Source organism: Chinchilla lanigera, unplaced genomic scaffold (genome assembly GCF_000276665.1).
Source record: "Chinchilla lanigera isolate Chin_1 unplaced genomic scaffold, ChiLan1.0 scaffold00049, whole genome shotgun sequence".
Lineage (NCBI taxonomy): Eukaryota > Metazoa > Chordata > Mammalia > Rodentia > Chinchillidae > Chinchilla > Chinchilla lanigera.
In genome coordinates this window covers 7,449,220-7,472,535 of record NW_004955450.1, presented here as the reverse complement: position 1 = coordinate 7,472,535, position 23,316 = coordinate 7,449,220, and the positions used below count along the sequence as shown (strand labels likewise).

General features: G+C 54.2%; 2 protein-coding genes across 3 annotated transcripts in view; one reads left to right on the top strand and one right to left on the bottom strand.

The window, feature by feature from the left end:
- Window positions 1-23,168, bottom strand: part of Anp32a (acidic (leucine-rich) nuclear phosphoprotein 32 family, member A) — a 35,157-nt gene extending 11,989 nt beyond the window's left edge. Inside the window, exons 1-2 of one of the 2 annotated variants that reach the window (XM_005393670.2) lie at window positions 10,754-10,819; window positions 6,711-6,806 (exon numbers count right to left, since the gene is read on the bottom strand). In XM_005393670.2, coding sequence (XP_005393727.1) covers window positions 6,711-6,806; window positions 10,754-10,804 — 147 coding nt within the window. In that variant the 5' untranslated portion in view covers window positions 10,805-10,819. Of the gene's footprint in view, window positions 1-6,710; window positions 6,807-10,753; window positions 10,820-22,763 lie in introns of those variants that run through there. The other variant, XM_005393671.2, reaches the window with a different exon arrangement.
- On the top strand, window positions 19,967-22,756 carry LOC102019345 (formin-like protein 16). The gene is made up of 3 exons (XM_005393672.2): window positions 19,967-20,524; window positions 21,211-21,562; window positions 22,353-22,756. The coding sequence occupies exons 1-3, from the start codon at window positions 20,451-20,453 to the stop codon at window positions 22,722-22,724; spliced, it is 798 nt and encodes a 265-aa protein (XP_005393729.1). The 5' UTR covers window positions 19,967-20,450; the 3' UTR covers window positions 22,725-22,756.
- Window positions 23,169-23,316: the final 148 nt, after the last annotated feature.

Sequence of the window (23,316 nt, the reverse complement as noted above, 5' to 3'; positions counted from 1 at the left end):
GGGACTCAGAGGCGATGGTGAGCCAAGGTCGAGGTCTTTGCCAGCAAGAGGCCCGGTGGCTGGCTGGGAGGAGACACCAGCCGGTAAACAACTCCAGTCCAGTGTGCCAGGTAGCAGGACTGAGGCCAGGGCGAAGTACATTCTTCAAATGCCTCCACCAGACAGGCCAGGCCCCCAGAGCCCAGGGAGAAGATGCACTCAGTACCTCCCTCCCGGCCGGCCGGCCGGCACGGGCAGGCTGCAGAGCTTGAAGGCCCAGTGCAGAATGGAACCAGGGGCCCTTGCTCAAAAATCACGAATTCTAGGACGGTGACTGCAGTTCGTGCTGCACCAGTCACATGGCTGTGAAGCCAGCCCTGATTAAAATGGACAGCTTGGCCTGAAACAGAGCCGTCTAAAACCCAGAACTGGAGAGTCGGAAGCTCTGAGCGAGAAATGTTCCAGGACTTCCTGAGGCAGCGGGGAGAGGTGAACAGAAGGCAGGCTCTGGAGTCGGACAGAGCTGGCCAAGGCCCAGATTTTCTATTTACTAGCCCAACTCACCTCCCCGGGCTTCTGGTTTCCTCTCCTGACTACAGTGCCCATCACTAGGGGTAGATTAAAATGAACGGTGTGCCTAATGCATCCCAGCGTGAAGAAAGCTGCTTGCCTCCTCCCTCAGCTCCGGCCATCTTTACTGCTGTGTGCATAGTCAAGGTACAAGAAAGGAAAGGAAGGATTGTGAGCTACCCCACCCAAGCTACCCAAGCTGCCTGCAGGAGTTCCTCATGGAAGATACGGGGCCTCCCAACCTGCTGATGAACCAAGGTGGTGTGTTCCAAAACACCCTTCCCGATTTTACACCCACACCTTGTTTAGTCAGGTTTTTTACGCTAACCTCGAGTCTTGATTTTCTTTTCCTTCGCTGAGCTGAGCATGACTTCAGTAAATATGTGTAGCGTTGGTTTCAACCTTGTCAGTCCCTGACCAATTTAGTTTTCAGGTTCCAGTCTGCACAGAAGAGAAGCCTCAAATCAAATTGACCCGGTGTTTTTTGGTGCTTGTGGGTTTTAAATAGGTCAGCTTTTAAATGGGCCACCCCGTCGCAGATCCCATTTCTAGCGAGAAGGCCAAATTGCTTAAGACATCAAGGCTTTAGGCAGACACAATGGATATATGTTGGTGATTTTGTTTTTAACCATAAAATGTTTGCTTTTGCTCAACAACCAGTGTGGCAAAACCTGTGGAAATCAGTCAGGTCCCATGCTGGAGGGGTGTCCAAGGCGCTGGGAGAAGTTAAACGTTCTCAAAGTTACCAGGGATCATCTAGGCTGGTAGCCTTCTGACCATAACCCACAGGAGGAAAGACATTTTATATTCAGTACACACATTTTTGTGTGCGTACAGGCATACACAACGGACACAAAACTTACCCTTACAATATTTTTTTTTAAAAAGTGACCCACATTTTGCAGAATGCTGGTCTGGTTCAAATCTTCTTCAGAGGAAGAAGCAAGGCCCAGAGCTGGGCTCAGAGGAGAGTGAGCTCCTGAACTGAACTGGGAGATTTTTTTAAAAAAAAAAATCATTTGCTTTTTTGCCACAGCACACATGGCCACCCTGGATCAGAAATCACTGTCCCCAGCAGAAAAGGCCACGGAATTAACAGATCATCCAGGAAGCTGAGGCTCAGGCCACCTCGTATCTCTCCAAGATCATTCAAAATCTTAGTTAGCTACGGGCAGGATCTCACATTACTTTAAAAACAAGCAAAAAATCTCTCCAAGAAATAAACCTCTCTGTGTCTGATTCTCTGTTGTTCTTACAATAGCGCTGGGAAGGGTGCAAGCACATGGCGCGAGAAGCAGTGACGCCATCCTTATTATCTCTGGGACCCTGCGGTAATTAAAGCTTCTCAGCTTCCCGGCTCATAGGCTGAGCCGCGGCAGGGGCGGGCCTGTGTTAGCATAAAGCTGTGGGCTGGGATCGCCCATAGGTTGAACGGCAGCAGGGGTGGGCCTGTGTTAGCATAAAGCTGCCGGCCGGGATAGCGCATAGGCTGAGTGGCGGCAGGGGCGGGCCCTCATTAGCATAAACCCTGTGACTCACTCCGCGCTGCGGGGAACCGCGCCCTCCTTCCCAGAGCATGGGGAGGATCACGGTTCTTTTTGCCTGACCCAAGCAGAGTATTCCTCCATCTAGGGAGGACTCCGGGCAGCGCCTGGGCACGAGTGGGGTGGGCCGTCTCCCTGGTGAACCCTTGCAGCGCTGGGCCCCTCCCTGATGTACCTTTCCTTCCCCTCTGGTTCAACCTCATTATAGCCTCCCAGCCAGACCGGTCTGGTCAGCCTCCTGCAGGGAGCCTTCCTTGATTGCCCAGCCCTTGCCTGACTTAAAAGTACGTACAACAGGAAAGGTGCCGGAGCAGCAGGAAGTGAGGCCCACGTGGCAGTTTTGGGGTCTAAAACAGAAGAGCGGTTTGGAGGCTCACTTTGCGACGCGGGGGCAGTGGGTAGCCAGGACGATGCAACTGTCAGGGGACACGTAAGTGAAAATCTAGGAGGGCTCCAAAGGTGGGGCCTGTCACAGTCCCATCTGTTGTCTGTCATCCCACAGACGTCACCAAGTGACCTCCAAGGACCTGGGGGGTGGGGGTGGGACCAGGCACCCTCAGGAGGGTCTATCCCCCGACCCAGGCACCCAGAGTTGTTCTCAGTGATCGTACCCAAGAGCCACCACACTGTCCCGGAGCAACGAAAGGCCGAGGGGCTGGGGAGGCAGCCTGGGGGTCAGAGGGAGTTAATCCTGATCAAGCTTCCTAAAGTGCTGCTTTGAGCGCATCACCTCGCGTCTCACTGCTCCCTGTCCAAAGCCGTTAATGGCCATGGGGATCAAGTGCAAAGCCAGCCCCCCTGCAGTGCCCCCTGACAAAGCCCCACGCCTTCCCTCACCCAGGCTGCCTGCCCCACCTCACCTCCACCACCCTCCCGCTGCATTTTAGTTGATAATATGCTTCCCCTCCCCAGACAGCGGGAAGTCCACCTCTTCCACCCTGCCTGGGTGGGACTCGCTCAGGGAGCCACTGCATGGCTGGTCTTCATTTCTTCTGTCCCCCAAACACAGCCTTGCCAGGGCCTGAGGTCTCGGCATCCCCTCACCCTCTGCCTGGAGGAGCTGGCTCTCGGCAGACGCTGGCTGAGTGCCCACATGGGAACAGAGCAGGACAGGCTGGAGAAGGGTGGGGCGGGTGGGCAGTGGCCCCAGAAGGCTGCCCCTTCTCCTCCTCGCAGAGGCAAGGCATCCATGGAGTCCCTCGGGGAAGGGCGGAGTCTGGCAGACCATGCAGACCGAGCAGGCCCCGTGTGGACCACAGGAGATGGCCATCTGCTGAGGAGACCCGGCCTGGAGCCTCTCCTTGGTGTGGACCATGACTGCAAAAGCCAAGCCAACTCATTTTCCTAGTTTCAGTCCTGACAGATCCCTGGGCTGGTGACTCTAACTGCTGCCTGCTGCTGCCCACTGAGTGACCCATCTGAGAAGGCGCTGAGCCTTCCAAACGTCGGGACTCTGCCCCATTTACTTCTTTTACTTCTGTTTTTTTTGGTTTGTTTTTCTTCTGGTACCAGGAATTGAACTCACGACCTTGCGCTTGCCAGGCAGGCACTTTGCTGCTGAGCTAAATCCCCAGCCCCCCCATTTACTTCTGATAAAGCCGGGTAGAAATTCCAGTTTCCTGGGCCACCCCAGGTCAGGATGCCCCTGCTGTGGGCTGTGCTCAACACTCCCAGCCTAGGCCCACTCCCCAAGGTCCCAGGGCCCTCCACGCTGAGCTCCTTCAGGTAGCAGGACACACGGTAAGCAAAGAAAAAGGGCAAGGAAAGAGCCTAGGCCTGATCCCAGCCCTCCTGCTGGCCTGGCCTCACCTACCCAGCAGGCTTGGAAGGGTGTAAGGGGCAGGTAAGGCCAAACAGCCTCAGAGCCGAAACCCTGACCTTGGCCACCTTCCAGTCACCTCTACCCAAGATGACTGCAGCCTCAGCAAGGAGCAGAGCAAACACCGCCTGGGGGTTCCAGCACCAGTTGGAAACCGAGGATTCGGGAGGAATGGGCACCCGTCATGCAGAAGGGCCTGGGCTGGTCTCTGTGTGTTCCCTCTCCAAGGCCACACACAGGCCCAGGAGCCCAGGGTTGCACCTAAGAAGTGACTTAATCTCAGCCCCTCCCCCCTACATCCAACATGAACCTCACTCCCATCCTGCCTCAGCCTGTAAACCTTTTAGCCGGGAAGTATGAGAACTGCTAGGAGGAAACAGACTTCCACATCTCTCCTACCTGAAAGTGGGGAGGCAAAAGCAACGGAGCAAGGCAGGGCAAGGAAGCCACGGTGGGGCAGGAAGAGCAGCAGAGACAGAGGCCCGGAGGCAGCAAGGAAAGGAGAGCAGGCCGAGAGTGGTGGCTCATGCCCGTAATCCCAGCACTGAGGCTGGGGCACGCTACACAGTGAGCTCAAGGCCAACCTGAGCTACACAGCAAGACTCTATCTCAGACAAACCCCAAACCGAAACCAAGCAACAGGAGGAAGAGGAGGAGAGGAGAGAGCTGCAGGCTTTTGTAGGTTTTACTTAACTCCTAGGGCTCCACCTTCTACCCTTCAGGTTTGGTGACGAAATTTTACCTAGATTTGCTTATTTATTTTTCCAAACGGAATCCAGGTTGAGTTAACTGCTGTTCACGGGTCTGCAGCAGCTTTAAATCTCAAAATGCTAAAAACAACAAGAAAAAAAAACTCAAACAAAAACCTTATAACTTTTACAAGCCTGGGAGAGGTCAGGCAATCAGAGATGAGAAGCAAAGAACCTCACCGTTTGTCTTTAGAAGCTGCTTTTTTTTTTTTTACATTTTCATATTTATTGGCCCTGTTTGCAGTACATAATGACTTACACACTCAGCATGGGGAGCTGGTACGCGTGTGTAACACGTAACACATCTTAATTGTTTTTATCTCCCTACCTCTGGGTCCCCTTCCCATGTGCTAAGAGATCTGCCTCCTTGAAGGAAGCTCAGCTGTGCTATCACACACCCCCCGGGCCACCCCAGCAGGGCTGTGCGGACTGCAGGATGGTTGTCTGGTCAGGTCCCCAAACACTCTGCCCTGGCCAAGAGACCAAGCCTTAAATTCCGAAACCCAGGGCATTGTCACGAGGAAGGCAAGCAGGCAGGAAAGTGCCTGCCCCTGGGACATGGACAATAGAAGGAACTGATGGTGTTTAGGCCAGAGGGTGGGGGACCCATGATAGTTATCTGCCCCCGATTATCTGCAGGAGGGTCACGCGCAAACACAAGCACATTTCCTCTCTGTTGCTCCAGCAACTCAGCTAATCAGCGGGAATTACAAAGAGGCAAGTTTGTGCCCAGTGGAAAACAGAGAAGGCCTTTGGCTCCAGGGGGCTGGCCACAGAACAGGGCGCCCTGGAAACCGGTCCGCTGCGAAGTGACTACCTGCAAAGAACGTTTCTTATAAACAGTGCTGAACAGCTGCTAGGTGAATTACTGATATTGTTTGAGGAAGCTCTGCAAGGAGAGGAGTCTTGGATCTTTTCATCTCCTAAAATGCTATGGCTTGATTCTTTCCTCTTAACAGAGAGGCACTACTTGCTTAGGCCACACAGACGGTTTACTCATTTGACCGCTTTATGGAGTAGCTGTTACACGGCAGGTGCTGTGCTAGATATCAGGTACGGTGAGGGATAAAGCGAACTAGGTGCCTGCCCTCATGGGTTTACATTTGAGAGGGGCAGCCAGATAATAAACCAATAAACAGCCAGGCATGCGGGCGCACACCTACAATCCCAGCACTCAGGAGGCTGAGGCAGGGAAATCACCTGGAGTTTGAGGCCAGCCTGGGCTATATAGTGAGTTCAAAGCCAGCCTGGAATACATAATGAGACCCTGACTAATAAGTAAATAAACAAATAAATAAATAAATAAGAGGGGAGGATAAACAGTAACAAAGGACAACAGCAAAAGAATATCCTGGAAGGCCTACCCATGGCGAGCTTTCTGTAGGGATCTGAGCTCAAGTAAGTATCTGGGAAAGGCCTTTCAGCCAGGATGAGCACTTAGGGTGAAGACCCTGGGCAGGACACATGCCTGGCCCTACTGGGGAGGAGCCAGGGAGCAGGAACAAAATTGGGGAGGGAGAGGAAAGGAGGGAAAAGAAGGGAAGAGGGAGGAACAGGTGGTAGTGTGAGATGGTACAGTGTGGAGAAAGTGGCTACTGTCATTTTCACACCTGTGAGAAACTCTCATGCAGCAGGGAAGAAGGGTGGAGGGTTTAATAGGCAGCGGAGAAAGAAGCCAAGATCTGGCCAGGAGCCTCTGCTTTCCCTTGTCCCGTCTCTTACGAAGGAACTTCACAGTGCCCCTCTCCTGCTTCCAGAGAAACGGGCCTCCCTACCCGCTGGGAAACTGCTTGTGGAGGAGACTGACGGGAGTTTGGGCAGAGGAGAAGTAGCCGGAAAGCTGCTTGGTTCCAAGACTTACCGCCCTAGGAACCAAGCGGCTTGGGCGCGACTTCACGCCAACTCAGTTCCCTCATCTGTAAGCTGGGAAGAATCTGTACCAGCCCCACAGGGCTCCATGGGACCAAACGGGACAATGGGTGCAGACGTGCTCGGTAAGCCGTGCTGTCCTGGAAGTCACTGTAATACACTTTATGGTGCGGTGCTTACCCAAGACTTCACACCCCGGGAGCAGAGACCAGGTGTTGCACAACTCCGACTCCCCCATGCAGCTGTGCGCTTCGTTCTCAATAAATGCTTGCTGAACTGAAAAGCATGAAAAATAACCTGGGAGAAAGTTCTGCCTTTGTTTTTTCTTCCTATTAAGGAGCAACCAAAATGATGCCGACAAGTCTCTCTTCACAGCATCCTTTGCTTTGGAAGAAGAATTGGCTGAGTCTCACCGCAGTGAGGGACAGATTACGAACTGGGGAGGAGGACAAGGTCTGACACCTCTGTGGAAGGCTCCTGGCCCCATGGCCACCCTGGCTTTTCTCAGCAGTTCTCAGAGGCCAGGCCATGAGGGGAGGGAGTGCAGACACTCCTAAAACAGGGCCAGAATCTCCCAGGAAAGCCTGCAAAATACACAGACCACGTAGTGTCCAGCACCTGATTAAGGAGCCCTGTTATGGTTTGTGTCTGGATGTCCCCCAAAGCCTCATGCGGTCATGGGGGCAGGCTTTTGGAAGGCGGCTGAATCTAGAGTTTGTGAGTGGTTCATGATCTAGTGCTGGGATTGGGAGTGTGAGTGCTACACCCGCCCTAGGAGGGCGGGCAGCCTGCATACAATGAGGGACAGAAAGAGGCTTGCTCTCCCCTCCTCTCGTTGTTTCTGCGGTCTTCCGCTGGAGTAAAAGGTTGCCCTTCTGCCATATACCACTCTGCCTTGGAGCCAGCAGAGCATGGACTGAAACCTCTACAACTGTGAGCTCAATAAACTTTTCCTCCTTTAACACTGGGTGTTGGGTATCATGTCCCAGCAATGAGAAAAGTAACGAAGACAGCCCTGTTCTAGTAAGTGCAAGAGCGGACCCAAGTCGCTTCTGGTTTTGGTTGCTGTTTGCCAATTTTTTCACTACGTAACACATTCAAGCGTGTGTTTTCAAAATCAGAACATATAAGATAAATAGTTCTCCTCCCATCCCGTCCAAGGCCCCGTTAACCACTCTACCCACCGAGCATCTCTCTGGGATCTGTTTATACACCACAACCAAACCCAGAATCATAGTTTTCTCCCTTCCCCCCAGCCTAGCACATTATACCAATCTTGGCCCTTTTGCATGGAATTCATGTGACAAGAAAACCTTCCTGGGTTTCTTATTGGCAACTTCTAGGGTGCCACCTTAACCAGTCCCTTATGGATGGGCATTTGGGTTGCTTCCAGTCCTTTGCTATAATAAATTATTTTGCAATATAGATAAGCGAGCCCATGTCATCTTGCATTTACCTGGCACAGTGACAACAGCTGAAATCAGGTCCGCTCCGAATTATAGGGTGGCGGCCCTGGGAGTCCCACGAATCAAATGCGTTCCTCACTGCCCACTTCTGCAGACAAATGGCTTGACCTCCCTGCATTCAATAAACGCTACTTGGCACCTGCTAAATGCCAGGCACTATGCAAGGTGCTGGGGAAACTGATAAAGGTGTCCTTACCCTTTGCTCCTGGAGCGTTCTGCCTGGGAGGAGGGGCAGGCAGAGGGATGGTCACAACACCCAAGGCTGGTCAGTGTGTCTTGAGGCCATTTAACCTTTCAGACCTGTCTGCCTATCTCAAAATACGTGGCCATACCTACACCTCGGGGGTTCTAGTGAATCAAAACTGCAGTTTGTGCCAAGGGCCTAGCAAGCAAATACCACGCAGACTCCGAGGTGCAAGTGCTCTGGGTAACTTGCAGATCTTTTCATATAGAAGGCTGCGGCACACAGCTCTGTCTTAGAGGCAGCACCCAGGCCCCTCATTATGTCTCAGCCTACTTTTACTGGAAAATGATTCACCCTTCTCCCACTTTCCAGACCCCGTGTGATATCTCTGAGGCTCCAAGGGTGTTTCCTATCTGCAGCACAAGCCCTAGTTTTCCAAACGTGCTAGGGCCATAGCAGGAACCCAGTCAGTTTTTAAGACCCTGGTGCAGAAAGATCTAGGTGCTGACTTTCCTGGGCCATTTGTGAAAGTGTAAAACAGTCATTTAAATGGGGAAGGGAGAGAGAGACAGAGAGAACTGAACTTCACATTTATTTTGTTTACTTTTGTGTGTCCTACTCCTCAGTAAAGCAGTTCTTAATATTAGAGATACGGACATAAGCTGTTTCACTTTCCCAGGAAAACAAATGTGGCTTATGTTATGGACGACAAAGAAATGGAAAGTGAGAGTCTGGAGTATTTCCAGATCACCACCAAAGTGGCTGGGAGGGACAGGAGGTCAAAGCTCAGATTCCCGGTTAAGCGCAGAGCTCTGGAGCTGATAACCTGGTTTTGCTCCCCAGCACGGGTTCCTCCAACTCCACGGCATTGGGCTAACTAGTTACTCAACCTTTCGGAGCCTCAGCTCCCTCCTCTGCTGGAGCGGGAACAACTCCCTTCATCCGTGGTATTGTGAGACAGATCAAATAAGAATAAATACGATATCTGGCACATAAACAAAACCCATAAAAAAGTTTTTGTTTGTTAAAAACAAGCAAAACCCATTAAAAAAGATTGACGTTTTTTCTCGCTACTTAGTAAAAAGATGGAAACCCAGCACCTTCCTTGTAGAGCTCAAAGAACTGTAGGCAACACATTATCCAACCGGTGACGCTGGGAAGCAGTTTTCTCCCCAGCTAATTACCGAAATTTTACTGCAACCAGAAGAAGCACCTTCCCATTCTTGCAGGAAGCCTGCTTCCTAGATGAAAACTCACCGGCAATTACAGCTCATCCTGGTCCTTGGGAGAGGTGGCTTAGGGGCCCGTTATTTGTCACTTCCAACAACTGTGAGCTTCTGACCTCCCTAAAATAAGCTCTAGGGCCTTTTGCCTCATCGTCTATGACCAGAAGCATCAAGTGGGTTCACTCAGGGCCACCTGGAAGCCCCTGGATTCCAGGCCTCACTCTCCAAAGCAGAGGAGGAAGGCACAAAAGGTACCAATGGAATCTAAAAGCCAGGACTGGGGTCCTCCAGGGGAGGGCCACTGCTTTTTCAAGAAGGCCTGTGGGACTCCCACTCTGGTGCTCAGAAGGGCCAGTGAATACTAAAGTTGGCTGGCATCTCTGCCTAGACAGGAAGAACACAGCTCCTAGTGGTCAGCCCCTGCCTGAAGGGCTGCTCGGCCCATACAGGTATGTTTCAGATACCTAGCCCCCCACCACCACACCCAGCCATGAGTGAGAAAATATATTATTGTTAAGGAATTCAATTTAGAAGCCCACATGGTTTAAAGTATGAGTCCCCAGAGGATAATAAAAAACATTCCAAGATGACAAGGCCGAGGGTCAGGCCAGGATGGTGTGAGCAGATTTCCGGCTGGCGGTCACACCTGTCCCTCCATTGTTTTGTACCATCCTTCCTACTAACGGCTTTGTGATTTGCATCTGAACCCCACTGGAGGACGAAGAAGGCACTTCTAAATCAGGGTCTGGCTCATGGGGACCAGAAGTCCACTGAGGGTCACTTGAGTGTCTGTTCAAATGTCACTTCCTTGGAGAAACCTTCCTGGATCACTATCTCCTTTAACACAGCTTTAACTACCTGTATGGCACCTGCCCCCGCAACAGCCATGCCTCTGATGCTTACTGACCGCCTCCCAGCAACACAGGTGGCCTGCTGGTTTAGTTCACTGTCACATCCAGAGCACAGCGGAGAGAGCCGGGTGTGGTGGCGCATGCATCAGAGCTAAAGTGGGCTACACGGTGAGTTCAAGACCAACCTGAACTACCTAGCGAGACCCCACTGCAAAACCCCAAACAAATGATAAACAAAAAAAGAACACAGCAGGTGCAATCAATACATGTGTGAAGAGTAGAAGAGTTAGCAGAGGCTGGGGGTCTGCTAAGAGCCCAGGATTCTAATCATTAGCACCCCCCCACACCGCCCATAATTGAGGAAGCCTCACAGGCCCTCTGCTGTACTTTCTAGGTACAGACGGCACCCTGACTCACGTCACACACAGCCAGCCAGGAGCTGCACCATCGGACATCTGTGGCCGTGATGATCTCACAGGGCTAGCAAGGTGCTCACCTGGTGTGGGTCCACTTGGTGCGGCAAGCACCTTGCGCACCAAATCCACATCCTGCTGGAGTCTGTGGCCTCTGGTTAAACTCAGAGGCACGTTTTTCCTTCCACAGGTGCACCTGTCCTGCAGCCATGCCTGACAGTGACCACGCTGGCCACTGGAACAGAGGCCACACACCTGCTGGGAACCAATTACGCCTGCGGATGCACGAGGGCACCCGTGTTCCCCTTCACCCCCACCATGCCCACCCTGTATGTGGTCTTCTTCTTCTAGGAGAAGCCCTGCAGACTCAGCCCACGCCCACACGTCCAGCCACACCAGGGATCAACCGAGACACAGCGCAGCGAGTCTGCCAGAGCCGGCAGTGAGCCGGGCTCAGAGGCGCAGAGCCGCTCCCATGGCTGCGGGCCAAGCTCTGCAGACAGGCTTCACTGCCTACCAGGGACAGCCCGGCGCGCCACGGTCCACGCTGCCTGCTCTGCCTGGGCCGCACTGGGGTCCCGCCAATGCCCACGATACAAGGAGACAGGCAGAAGGGATAAGCAGGCCTGGGAGGCTGCGATGGCCACTTCCTGGTGCTCCATGACACAGGCCCCTGCACCAAGAGAGACCCACTCGAGTATCTAAGTGGTCTAAGAGACACATCTGTACCACCACCCCCGGTGCCCAGCTGAGGGGAGCCACGCTAGGTTCCACGTGCCCTATGGTAGGGCACAAAAGGACCGGCAGAGGAGCCACAGGATCAGCGGAAGGGACCCTTGCTGCCTCACCCGAGTGGCACTGGTTGAACACAGCTGGCTCCCACAGGACTTCCTGGAGAAGGGGACCCCTTGGGAGCTGCAGGGGAGGCTGATCCTGGGTTCCCACCAAGGCAGCAGCGGAGAGGCAGAAAGGCTGATGCCACAGGCCACTGCCGCAGAGGAGGGGAGCAGCAGGGCGCCCCGCCCCAAGGAGGCTGGGCAGCATGTGCTGCAATCCCACAACAGAAAACTGAGGCCCTGCCCTTTACAGTGGTCTCCCACCTTCCCACCACCTGCTTTGGCCCACTGAGGCCACCTTCTGGCACTCTGGTCACACATACCCCAGGTCTTCCGCAGAGGGCCGCGCTCCCTGTCCAAAACTCCTTCACTAGGAGCTGGCCTCCAGGGTCTACATTTCTTTCAGTCCTGACAACACCACGGGGGGAAAAAGCATTACTGTTAGCTATTTTTGTTGTGCATGGTACTAGGGACTACACCACCGCCTTGCACAGGTTTGACAAGTGCTTTACCACTGAGCTACATCCGTAGCCCTTTTTATTTTTTAAAAGAGTCTTGCTAGGTTGCCCAGGCTGGCCTCGAACCTGTGATCCTCCTGCCTCAGCCTCCTAGGTAGCTGGGGTTACAGACATGTCTTGTTATTGTCATTTTATAGGGCTGGGGAATATGGATAAGTGGTAGACAACATGCCTGGCATATATATACAAGGCCTAGACCTGATCTCCAGCACCACACTCAAAAACATTTTTTACAGAGGCGCCAACCAACAAGGCTCAGAGATGACTGACAGGCTGATGTCCTCAAGCCACTCCCATCATACCCCAGCCACTGCCCATCACATCTGGTCTTTTAAAGCCCTGGAGACTGAGGATGGGCTGAGGAGTCTTGGCCATGCTCCCAGAAGCAGCTTCTGGAGCTCCAGGTGTGTAAGAATTACAGACAGGTATGATAAGCGGAATAGGAACGGGTGTGAATTCCATGTGTATGTGCAATATGGGGGAACAGGCACACACACACAGGGTTCTCAAGACTTCTGCAGGAAGCAGCAGCATCCATACATCCAGGTGTTTTTGCACTGTTGGCTGCTGGGTTTCCACACAACTCTGCTGAAGTCACAGAGCAGCACCTGCAGGACCCTCTCCCCATGCCTCCAACCTGTCCCTGCTCTCCCTGCCTGCACCTGCAGCCGGTCCTGCTCTTCTTTGTCCACAAAAGGAGGCAGGAGAAACCCATCCACGTGCCCATCGGCTCTGAGCCGGTGGCTGGCAGAGTCCCCTCACCCTAGCCACCTCCGGGCAGGGCCTTGTGGGACATCTGCAGGGATTTGTGGATTTGAACACACAGCCCAGCCAGGCAGCGCCAAGCTGACACCAGCAACGGACAGGACACAGGTCATCAGAAGGGCCTGACCATCTATCTCTTCTTCCTCCAACCTGACACACGCCAGGGCCAGGAAGATCTGAACAAGGCAACAGTGCTGGGCATGGTATGGGTATTTCTTTTATGGCATAAATGTTCATCACCAATTAAAAAGTAAAACAATGGGGGTTGGGGATTTAGCTCAGTGACACAGCGCCTGCCTGGCAAGCACGAGGTTGTGAGTTGGATTCCTGGTACCGGAAAAAAATAAAAAAAAAAAACAAAATAAAACAATGAGTAAGGCCATTGGTCTCTTGTGTCTGTTCAAGACGCTTCCCTAGGGTACAGGAAGAAAATATTATATATATACATATTTGTTCGTTTTTGTTTTTTGAGACAGGGTTTCACTTGTAGTTCAGGCTGGTCTTGAACTCATTATGTAGCCCAAGCTGATCTGAAACTCACAACAATCCTCCTGCCTCGGCCTCCCAAGTACCGAGATTATAGGTATGTGCCACCCCACTTGGGGAATATTTTTAAACTTATCCCTTTTTTCTCAATTTATATTTTTCTCATGGTATATTTTATAATGTGCATATTTATAAGTGTATATATGAATAATCCATCATTAAAATGTAGCTAAACAGCTGGGTGTGGTGGCACACACCTGTATCCCCAGCTGATTAGGAGGCTGTGGTGGGAGGATCACCCATTCCAGGAATTGGGAGGCCAGCCTGAGCATCACAGGGAGATCTTGTCTCAAAACAAGAAGAAATACTGAAGCTGTGGTTCAAATTTTAAAAAAACCAATAAAAGATGTAAAAATCAGAGAAACTGGAAGCCCAGGGCTGAGACAACGTACACTGCCCACCCAGACAGAGGACGCTGACTCAGAAACTCACCAACCCCGGGGAGAGTGCGCACTGTCAGTGGCTTCATGCTTGGTTTACCAGACAGCGGGTGATGAAAGTGATGAGAATGAGTATGAGCTATGTCTCCCCAACTCTGTCAGTGCTTGCGGGGTGCTTACTTAGCTCACCCAAGCACAGAGCTGAGCCCTGAGGTACACAAGGTGAACGAGGTCAGGTCCCTTGCTCCACAAAGCACCCTGGCTTCACAGGGTACAGAGATGCTAATTAACATGTTCATAACTGGGCCGTAATTTGTATGCCGCTGCCGGGCGGCTCTGAACCACCGGGGGCACAAGGCGCCGGATGGGACAGTCCTGCATGTACCAGCAGTGGTTCAAACAGGCGGGAACGTGTTAAATACACATCCGGGAATGTGTAATTATAACTGAAGCGCTTGGGGAGGCTGGGACAGGGAAAAAATGAGCATGAGGTCAGAAGTGGCCGGACCACACAGGACCCTGTTGGTTTCATTAAGGATTTGTGACTTCATCCTGAGAGCAGTGGTGACTTTTCCTCACCGGGTGGCACCGTTACATCGGCTCTGAAGGTGCAAGTGGGGCTTCCAGGGTACAAGACCGACGCAGAGAGATCAGCTGGCTGGCAGTGGCGGACGGTACTGTAAGTAAGACAGGACTGGAGGCGGATGGGAAGGATAACGTGGGGTGTGGGGAGGTGGGGTTCAGGGGCACAGGCTCCCTTTGGACCTGACTGCTGGGTGCTGTTGGACGCACAGGTGAGCTTAGTGGAGAGGGAAACAGCACATCCTAGGCAGCACTCCGCACACAGCTGTCAGTGAGGAGATTGCTGAGGTCCAGGCCCCAAGCTCAGCTAAGCCCGATGAGCCCAACAGTCCATGGCTGTACAAAGGCGGGCAGAAGGCACCAGAACCTGAGAAGTGGCAGAGGCACAGGAGAGATGCTACAGAGCGGGAGAATGTATGCCAAGGGGAATGTATTTCATGAAGGACAAGAGCGCCCAGCACTGAGAAGAAAGGAAGGCTGCTGCGATTCTCAGGGCTGCTTAGGAAGCAAAGCAGTTGGAGAGGTGAGGGCAGGCAGAACGGCAATAGCAGAAGCTGGAATGCAAAAACGAGAACAAAAGCCGGCCCAGTGTGCTGCTAAGTGACACTGCCCTCCTCCTTAGAAACCAATCGCTACGGGGAACACAGTCTGGGGCTGCTCCCAGGCGCTCCCAGGAGAAGCTGCAGGTCTAGGAAGAAGAGCACTGGCCTGCTCCTGGGTAAAAGTTAACTCTCTGAAAGTTGGAGAACACGTGTTACTTTGTTATAAAACGCACCTGTTGATTGTTTGAAAGTGAGTGTCAGCTAACATTTGTAGAATGCTTACCACTCACGGGACTGCTGGGAGGTACTGTGACGTCCTGATTTTACAAGCGCCACCTGTGAGGCGAAGGGACTCGCTTAGGTGTTCCGGCTGGGAGTGGAGGAGAGGAGGCATGCCCAGTCTCCTCTCTACCCCTGTCTGGGGGATGGGGAGTGTGGGTGCGCTCAGCAGTCTCCACAGTGTGTGGTCCACGGATGCCTGAGGGCCGCTGGCAGAGCCAGGAATTTTTTAAAAATGCACCTACGCACACACACACACCAACTTTTGTATACAGTGCAGAAAACCCATGGAACGCCAACACTAAACTATTTATATTTTTATTTTAGCTGGGGATCAAACCCAGGGCCTCTCACATGCTAGGTAAGCTCTGCACTAGACACCAGCCCCAATTTGGATTTTTTTTTTTTTTTGAGATGGTGTCTCACTAAGTTGCCCAACTCATAGGCTCAAGAAATCTTGCTTCAGCTTCGTGAATAGCTGGGACTACAGGCGTACACACCACACCTGGCTAGAACCAGGAATTTTGTCTGGGGCAGGAGTTGGGGATAATGATTCCTTATGATGGGAGGCTCTACAGGGTAGGAAAAGGCTAGGAGAAAACAGTGTAGCTGGAGAAAGGGGGCCCAGGAACAAGCTGGTTTAGAAAAGGGGAAATCACCACTAATCCTCCGTGTGGAGGTTCCACAGGCTATGAAAAGCACCCAGTCCCCAAACCAAGCCACAAAGTATCTGATGATAAAGGAACCTTAATATCCACCTTTTAATGTCTTTCAAACATTAACCAGAACTGCAATCAATGCATGGCTCCCAGCCAGCACATTTTCCCTTTAAATGAATCAGTCTTTCTACCTAGTAAGAGAGCATGTTGTCATTTCTAAACCTATGTGTATACATGCTGGGTGACACTATGCAACCTTTCTGTGACTATTCCCATCAAAAAGCCTGAGCCCCTCAGATCTAATTCAAGACTCCCCTTGTAGGTGTGGAGAGAACATAGGCCAAGCAACTTGCCCAGCTTAGTTAAGAGCAGAGCTGAGATGATCAGCCCATCTTTAATAGTGCTCTGGTAATTTCCTCACCAAACCGGAATCTCCAAATGTTAAACACCTCTGGGAAACGGCTGGGGCTTTAATCCACGTCAGAGTAAATAGTAGAGTAAACTGATCTCTCAGATCTCTCGCCTACAGAAATTTCGGTAAAGGAAGTGGCAGAGGAATATAGGGGGCAGTCTTGGAGCTAAAACCAAACCAATTTGAGGGAAACCAAGGTCGCAAGGCGTAGCACAGGGCAGGGCCTGCCATGCAGGATACAGACATCTTATTGAGACCTAGCATCCAAAACCCAGCAGGAAAGAGGCTGTTTCCTTGTTGGGAGGTTCTGCAGGGTCAGAAGTGTTTTGCTCACCTAGTTTTAACCAATCTTATGAGACGTTCTCAGTAACAGGTGCATTCGTCAATTTCTACCGCTGCCAGACTCCCTCGCTTTAATGAAAACATCATTGCTGGGTACTTACCACTTGCTGTATAATTATATTTCAGTGTAATGGCGGGTTGAGATCAAGCCTACATTTCTCTACCTGTGTGTGAGAGTCAGGCAGAGGTGCTGGGCACCCTGCAGGGCAGGTCCTAGCACACTAGAAAACTCAGCTGGTACAGGGCTGGGGAGACAAGAATTGGGGGAGGAGGGGGAGAAGCAAGGCCAAGAAACCTCCTCTTTGAGCAGGTTAGATACAGGCCAGAGAGTAGGGCCAAGTTCATCTGACCAGACACTCAGCAACAAGTGACACCCCAAGGCAGAGGGCACAGTGGGGAGGAGACGCCTCATGAGCACTCTATGCGATCTTGTCTGGGGTTTGTTGACTCTTAAAGTACAGGATGAAGTTACCGGGACTTGGGTGTGTTTCCTTCAATTTGTTTCCTCCTCTCCCGCCTCTGCCTGGCCAATCTTTTATCCATTCCTTCCGCTCTCAAGAGCTTAGGCCCAAGAGGCTAGAGGGAAAAATAAGGGCTCTGAACTCACAGCCGCTTCGCCACTGGCTCTTTCCCCGGCAAACAGACATGGTGGAAGAACGGCAGGCCCAAGGTAGAGATTCCAGGATGAGCAACGGTTTCCAACGATCTATGCCCTGAGCCTGACACTACTCACTGGGTACACAGCAGCCCCCAAACTCGAACCTTGGCAGCTCTAAGTCTCTTCCCTAAGACAGAGGGGTGCTCCAGACGAAGGCAGTAACAGGGACAGCTTCTCTAAGGAGATTTTTGCATGAGGCTGATTTTTGTAAGGCTCCAGTTGGTTAAAAGGCACTCAGAAAAGGTCTTGGACAGCCCTCCCTGTGCGCTACCCAAATGTGTGGCCAGCCACATGCTTAAAAGAAAACGTATCAGCACGGCCCCCCACCCCCAACACGCTAAACCAAAGCTTAGCAAGCTCGTTCTGCAAGGAACCAGGCAGCAGTAAACTTTACCAGGAGACAAAACTGAGACGCTACACACAGACACTTTTGTTAGAGAACACACACTCCCACAATACTTTTATTAACAAAACTCAGAATACACTGAGTGCAATTTTTCTTTCTTTCTTTTTAGTAATACAGGTCTGTTAACGAACCAAGTATGTTTTTTAGGGGTGAGAATGATATTTTGCTTAACTGGGATTCAAAGTTTTAAGTCTTCCACATAAAACAGATCACAGTGTGTATCAGTACAAATTATTCTTAGCTCATGGGCGGTACCAAAACAGGCAAGGGCAGTTTGGTGATCCTGTGATGATACGGCCACGGCAGAGCCGAGAATCCACACTTTATATGCTTCTCTGGGGATTCTAAGTCCCAGAAGTCTCTCCTATCCACTCAAGGGGCCTCTGGCTTTACAGGGAGAGAACAGAGCTCTGCTCTGCTGCCTGCCAGTTTGAACTCTCCCAACCCTAGCTGATCCAGAATGCCACTGCCCGGCTGGGCTTACCCTTAAAGAGTCGTTAGGAGGATTAAGTGAGATGATCCGAGGTGCTATTAGTATGCCATGTCCCAGATACTAAGGACATGCAAATTGTGTTCAGTTTTTTGGCTGCAGGTGGAGACCAATAAAAACCAAATGCATTGTTGCATGACCCCATATAAACCACTGCCTAAGAGTAGCCTCTGCCTGTCCTCTCATTACACAGAAAGTATCCTCCAGCACCTAACAGGCCAGGTTTCATTTCAGCCTAACCAGACCCGCCTGGCTATACCACACCCATGCCTGGCTTCCCTTTGAAATGTCCACCCAGAGCCTGCGGTCTGGGCCACCCCCCACCTAGTACCTTCAAGCAGGCGACTGCCTAGTCTTCATTCAGGGCCTACAATAGCAGGAAACCCAGTCTCTGTAGACAGTGGCAGCAATCCAAAGTCGGAGAAGAAAAAGCTCTTCCCCACAGTGCCTTACAAACAAGGGCACTTTGCTTGCTGTCTGAGTTTGAATCCTGGATCTGCCACTTCCTCACCCTCTGATGACCCTTCTCTGCCTCAATTTCCTTAAGCCTCATACAAGGATAACAATAGCACCTACTTTATAGTGCTGTTGGGATAAATTAATTGATTCGTGTAATCCACTTAGCACTGTGCCAGACACAGCGTGGGGCTATGTAAGCACTTGCTATTATTGTTGTTGTTATCCTAAACCACGAAGCCCGAAGTTATGCCTGACTGAACCCCAACATTTTTCTGGGAATAACACCATCCTAAACTGAACATTTACTGAGGGCCAAATCAAACCAGTTATGTCACTTACTGATTAAACAGGATTATTGTCCCCATTTTAGTGGAAATCAAGCAGCAAAGAGGTGGGCTGAAGTAACTTGCACCACGTCAGGTGGACCAGGATCCTACCTCTTGGGAGTGGGGGACAGACCTCAAGCCCAGGTCTGTGTAGTTTTAGAACCCAGCTTCTCCACGGAGCCTCCAAAATCAAAACTACAATCACCAGCGGCAACCAGTTACCAAAACTCAGCTGATCATGACTTTGGAGATCTCGCTCAATTTTCTGTCTGTGATCTCTGGTTGGCTTGCACAAACTGGAGTTAACAGCAGGCTATTAGGAAGTAAGTCGGTCTGGAAAACGTCATGCGATGTATTCCAAAGGTCAAAGCCGATTTCTAGGGCAGCCTTTGCCGGACACTGCCATGAAAGTTAAGTCTCTATACAGCCAGCAGGGTTCAACTCGTGAGTACTTAACCAGGACCTGCCACCGCTTTCTCAGAGTCCCAGAGACCAGCATTAGATTTCAAGAATGCACTTCCGGGGTCTTAAGTCAATAGCCAGAGAAACGCCGTTTACTTTCTTTCCAAAAGCAAACCTTTATTCCCTTTGGGCTCAGAGTCATGTTTACTATTGTAGGAAGCTGCCTTCCTTCCGCTGGGGGGTAAAAAAAAAAAAAAATGGGGGAGCGAGAGGGCTCCCCCAGCCTGCAGGGTGCCGCAGCACCCACCTAAGACACGGAGCTCTACCTACCTTCCCGGAGTGCCTAGCCCCGAGGGCGTTTCCCCGCGCATCCCCGAAAACTCTTCCCTCCCGGGGAAGAAGCAGCTGCTGTCCTTGGCTTCAGCCAGGGCCACTAGAGTCGCGCGCGCGCAACGCCCCCACCCCACCCCACCCCCGGTCCGCCAAAAGAAACCTCCTGGTTCGTGTTTTAGCACATCGCCTATCACTTCCGCCGAAGAGGCAAACGCCAGGGCGGTCGGTTCGTCCTCAAGGCCACATTTAACTACGTCTAGACCGCCTGCAGGAGGAACGGCGCAATACCCGAGCGCAGAGGGGCGGGGGAGACAGGGAGCCCGATGGGGGTGGGGGACTGGCAGAGGGGATCGTCGCCCACCTAGAGCCGCGACTCCAACAAGGCCGCAGGCCGTGCGTGGAAACCCCAAAGGGCGCAGAGCACCACGGGGGTCGGGGGGGTCCCTGGAGCCAGCTCCCCTGCCGCCTGCGCGCCAGAGCCGTCGGGGCGATGGCGCAAGACTCCGCTCCACCCCCCGAGCGACAACAGCCACGGTGACAAGATGGCAGCCCAGCGCCCGGCAGTCGTGCCACAGGCGCGCAGGGCCCAGGCGGCTGCCCCCGCCCCCCAATAACGCTTCGGCGCCCTGGGGCTCGGCCCCCAGCGGGCCTGCCTCTTAAAACTCCAAACCAAAATAAAACACCTGGAGCTCGCGCCCCGCTCGGGAGGCCAGGCCGGCGGCGCGCGCGCACCCTAAGCCCCCAGCTGCCCGCCCGCAGGCCCGCGCCCCGCATTCCGCGCCCCGCATTCCGAGCCCCGCGCCCGCCGTGGGGGAGGGGCGGTCGGTCGCGGGAGCCCAGGAAACATGGCTGCTCGTCCTAGTTCGGCGTCGCGGCGTGGCCACCAGCCCTCGGATCCGAGTTGGGAGAGGTTCCGAAGGTGGGTGTGTGGGGGCTCCGAGGGGGAGCGCGGCGGGGAGGGGCGCACGCAGGGCACTGCTGGCCTTAAGGACGTTTATTTAAAAAAAAAAAGATTCTCCTCCCCCACCCCTTTTGTCCCTCTTTCGCGAGCTTGCTCCCCCTCCCCCCGTAAAGTGCCCAAACTGCCCCCGCCCCCGCGCCCCACCCCGCCTCTAGTCCGGGGGCCGCACGCCGGCCCGGGACCCGGGGCGAGGGGCGCAGCGTGAGAACCCGCTCCTGGCGCGCGCCCCGCCCCTCGCGCACACTCGGGAAGTTTAAAGAGCCGGTTCGACCCGCTTTCGATCTCGCTCCGGGTTGGCCAGCAGTGTCGCTCGGGTTCTCCGGGCCAACGCGCCCGCACACCCGCCGGGCGCGACCCCGGCCCCTCCCGGGCGCGCTTCCCCTCCCCCCTGGCGCGGGGGGCTTCCGGAAAGTACGCGGGAAGATCGCGGCCGCCCCTCCCCCAGCACCACGCCCAGCCCCCCAACGCCGGCTCGGAACCGGGCGCAGCTATCAGGGTCCGCGGAAACTCCAGCCGGCGCCACGGCGCCCCCTTCGCGCCCCGAGGGCCACGAGGCGCTCGCACGTCCACCGTGCACAGCTGCCTTAGGAAGGGGGGTGGGGGACGGCGACAAAAACGATCTTGTTTTTGAAAGTCTCGCTCAGGTCTGGAGGAGGAACTAAGGGCAAGAGGAAGAAGCCGGCCTGCTTGGCCAGAGAATCGAGGCTCCTAGGCTGGAGGGGCGACGATCGACGCGCGCTGCTCCCCAAACTCCGCGCCACCCCGGCCACCGAGGCGGAGGGGCGCTTCCCGACCGCGTCCCTGGTCCCCGCGAGGGACCTACGGGAACTCGGCCGGCGTCTCCGCCTAAGACCCACGGGTCGCCAACACTGTGCCGCCAACTCGCAGAAAACACGCGCGTTGGGAAGCGAGAGGGAGCCAGAAATAAAAACCAGCGTTCAAGCCATCACCCTCTGCGTCCCCTCCGCGGCGGTGGGCTCTCGCGTCCCCACCCGCGTAAGTTTCCTCTGGCTGCTGCTCAGTGCGTGACGGCGACGCGGGCAGACCCCATCCCAGGCTGCGCGTCCGCCGCGCCCGCGTTAGCGTGGGCCTGGCCGGTGCCCACCGCGGGCGCCGGCTCCGGGCAGCTCGCGTCCTGACAAAGTTTCCGTGCCCATTTATTAGCCTGGCGCCGCATGGCTGCCGGGGAGCCCACCCAGGGGAAAGCAGCTCGGGCCGGGGTGCGGTAGGTGGGGGGTCAGGGCCGGCATGTGAGCAGGGAGCTGGGGGAACGGGCCCCGTAACGTCGCCTTTGGGCAACTTGCACAGCGATCGCGGGAGGTGGGGAGCGCGGGGATGATCCTCGGTGCCTCTGCACGCTCCCCAATCCCTCCCCTCCTCCTCCTGGGTCCTCCGTGAGGAAGGAGAGCGAGAAAGCTCTGCATCGAGCCCCAAGGTGGGGTGGAAAGAGTGAGGGAGAGAGAGGAGCAGAGGAAGGAAGGCAGAGAAGAGGGAGGGAGGGAGAGAAAGGGCGCGTTCACGAACACTACAAAGTTACAAATATGGCTCCCCCGTCTCTCGCCTCATCACTGCAAAGAGACGAAGGCGCACTCGGAACTCGGCCTCCCCAACTCCGCGCGGCCCCCTCCCCACACGCCCCCGGGGGGCCTCGGCCCACATTTACCAAAACTAAACCGGACTCGCGGAGCCCAAAACTTATTGTGTGCGTGCGATCGGGAGAGGGGGAGAGGGAGGGGGCGGCGCGGGAGGGGGCGCGTTTATAAAATACACTCCCTTTTTGTTGTAGATTCCAGGAGGCAGCCCCTCTCCTCCCCATCCCCCGATCACCTCCCCCCCAGGCGGAGTCGGGGAGCCGCGGGCCCCGAGGGCGATCGCGCCCCTTTCTCTCCGACCCCGGCGCGTGCGCCCGCCGGCCCCCGATGGGTGCACACTCGCACCCACACTCGCACACGCGGGAGCACACGCACAGGTAGTCACACACCAAGGGCAGCGGCGGCGGCAGCCGGAACACGCACGGGTGGCATTGCAACCCCCCCCAACAACCTTGCAATTCATTTGCAGTCCGACCCCCAAGCCCACACCTCCCGGGCGCCCCCCTAAAAAAAGTCCCTCCCCCCCAACGCGCACACACACATACACACACACATACACAAAGTAGGAGAATGGACCGACAGAGATATTTTTGGCAAATGCTCACATCAGAGGGCGTCCTGTTCCGCAGCTCTAAATGAATCCGTTTGTCCATTTCCATCTCTCGCACTCTCTCTCTGCAGAGGCTCCCGCGCCGGCGGAATTCAATCAATAAACCCCGAACCCACGGCCGCGCGTTTTAGGACTTTGAAGGCTCAACCAGCTCCGCTCGGTTCTCGAGCCCCCAGCACCCGCGGCGCACACTAACCTGATCACCGTGGAGGCGGGATCCGCGGCCCTGCGGATGAGCGGCAGCAGTTCTAGCCAATCGCCGCCGAGAGTGTCCACACACCAGCCAATGGTGTTGGCGGCGGGTGGGGAGGAAGGGTCCAATGGGCGGGCTGCGCAGCCGGCCTGGGAGGCTCAGCCATTTGGTTGTGGTGCTGGAGACTGAACCCTTTAGATTTTTGGGGCGGCCGAGAAGCGCGGCGGTGGCGGCGGCGGCTCCGTCGGCTGAGCGCGGGGGGTGGGCGGAATGGCAGGGGAAGGGAAGGTGACTGTACCTCGAGGGCCGAGCCGTCCGGCCTCGGCGTTTGGCCGGGGGCGGGCCCGCAGGTGCG

Excerpts from the sequence above, each read along its gene's own strand:
- LOC102019345 (XM_005393672.2), top strand. The coding sequence starts at position 20,451 with ATGGCTGCTCGTCCTAGTTCGGCGTCGCGGCGTGGCCACCAGCCCTCG. Across the intron at positions 20,525-21,210 it reads AGTTGGGAGAGGTTCCGAAG|GTCTGGAGGAGGAACTAAGG; the intron begins GTGGGTGTGTGG and ends AGTCTCGCTCAG. Across the intron at positions 21,563-22,352 it reads GCTCTCGCGTCCCCACCCGC|ATTCCAGGAGGCAGCCCCTC; the intron begins GTAAGTTTCCTC and ends TTTTTGTTGTAG.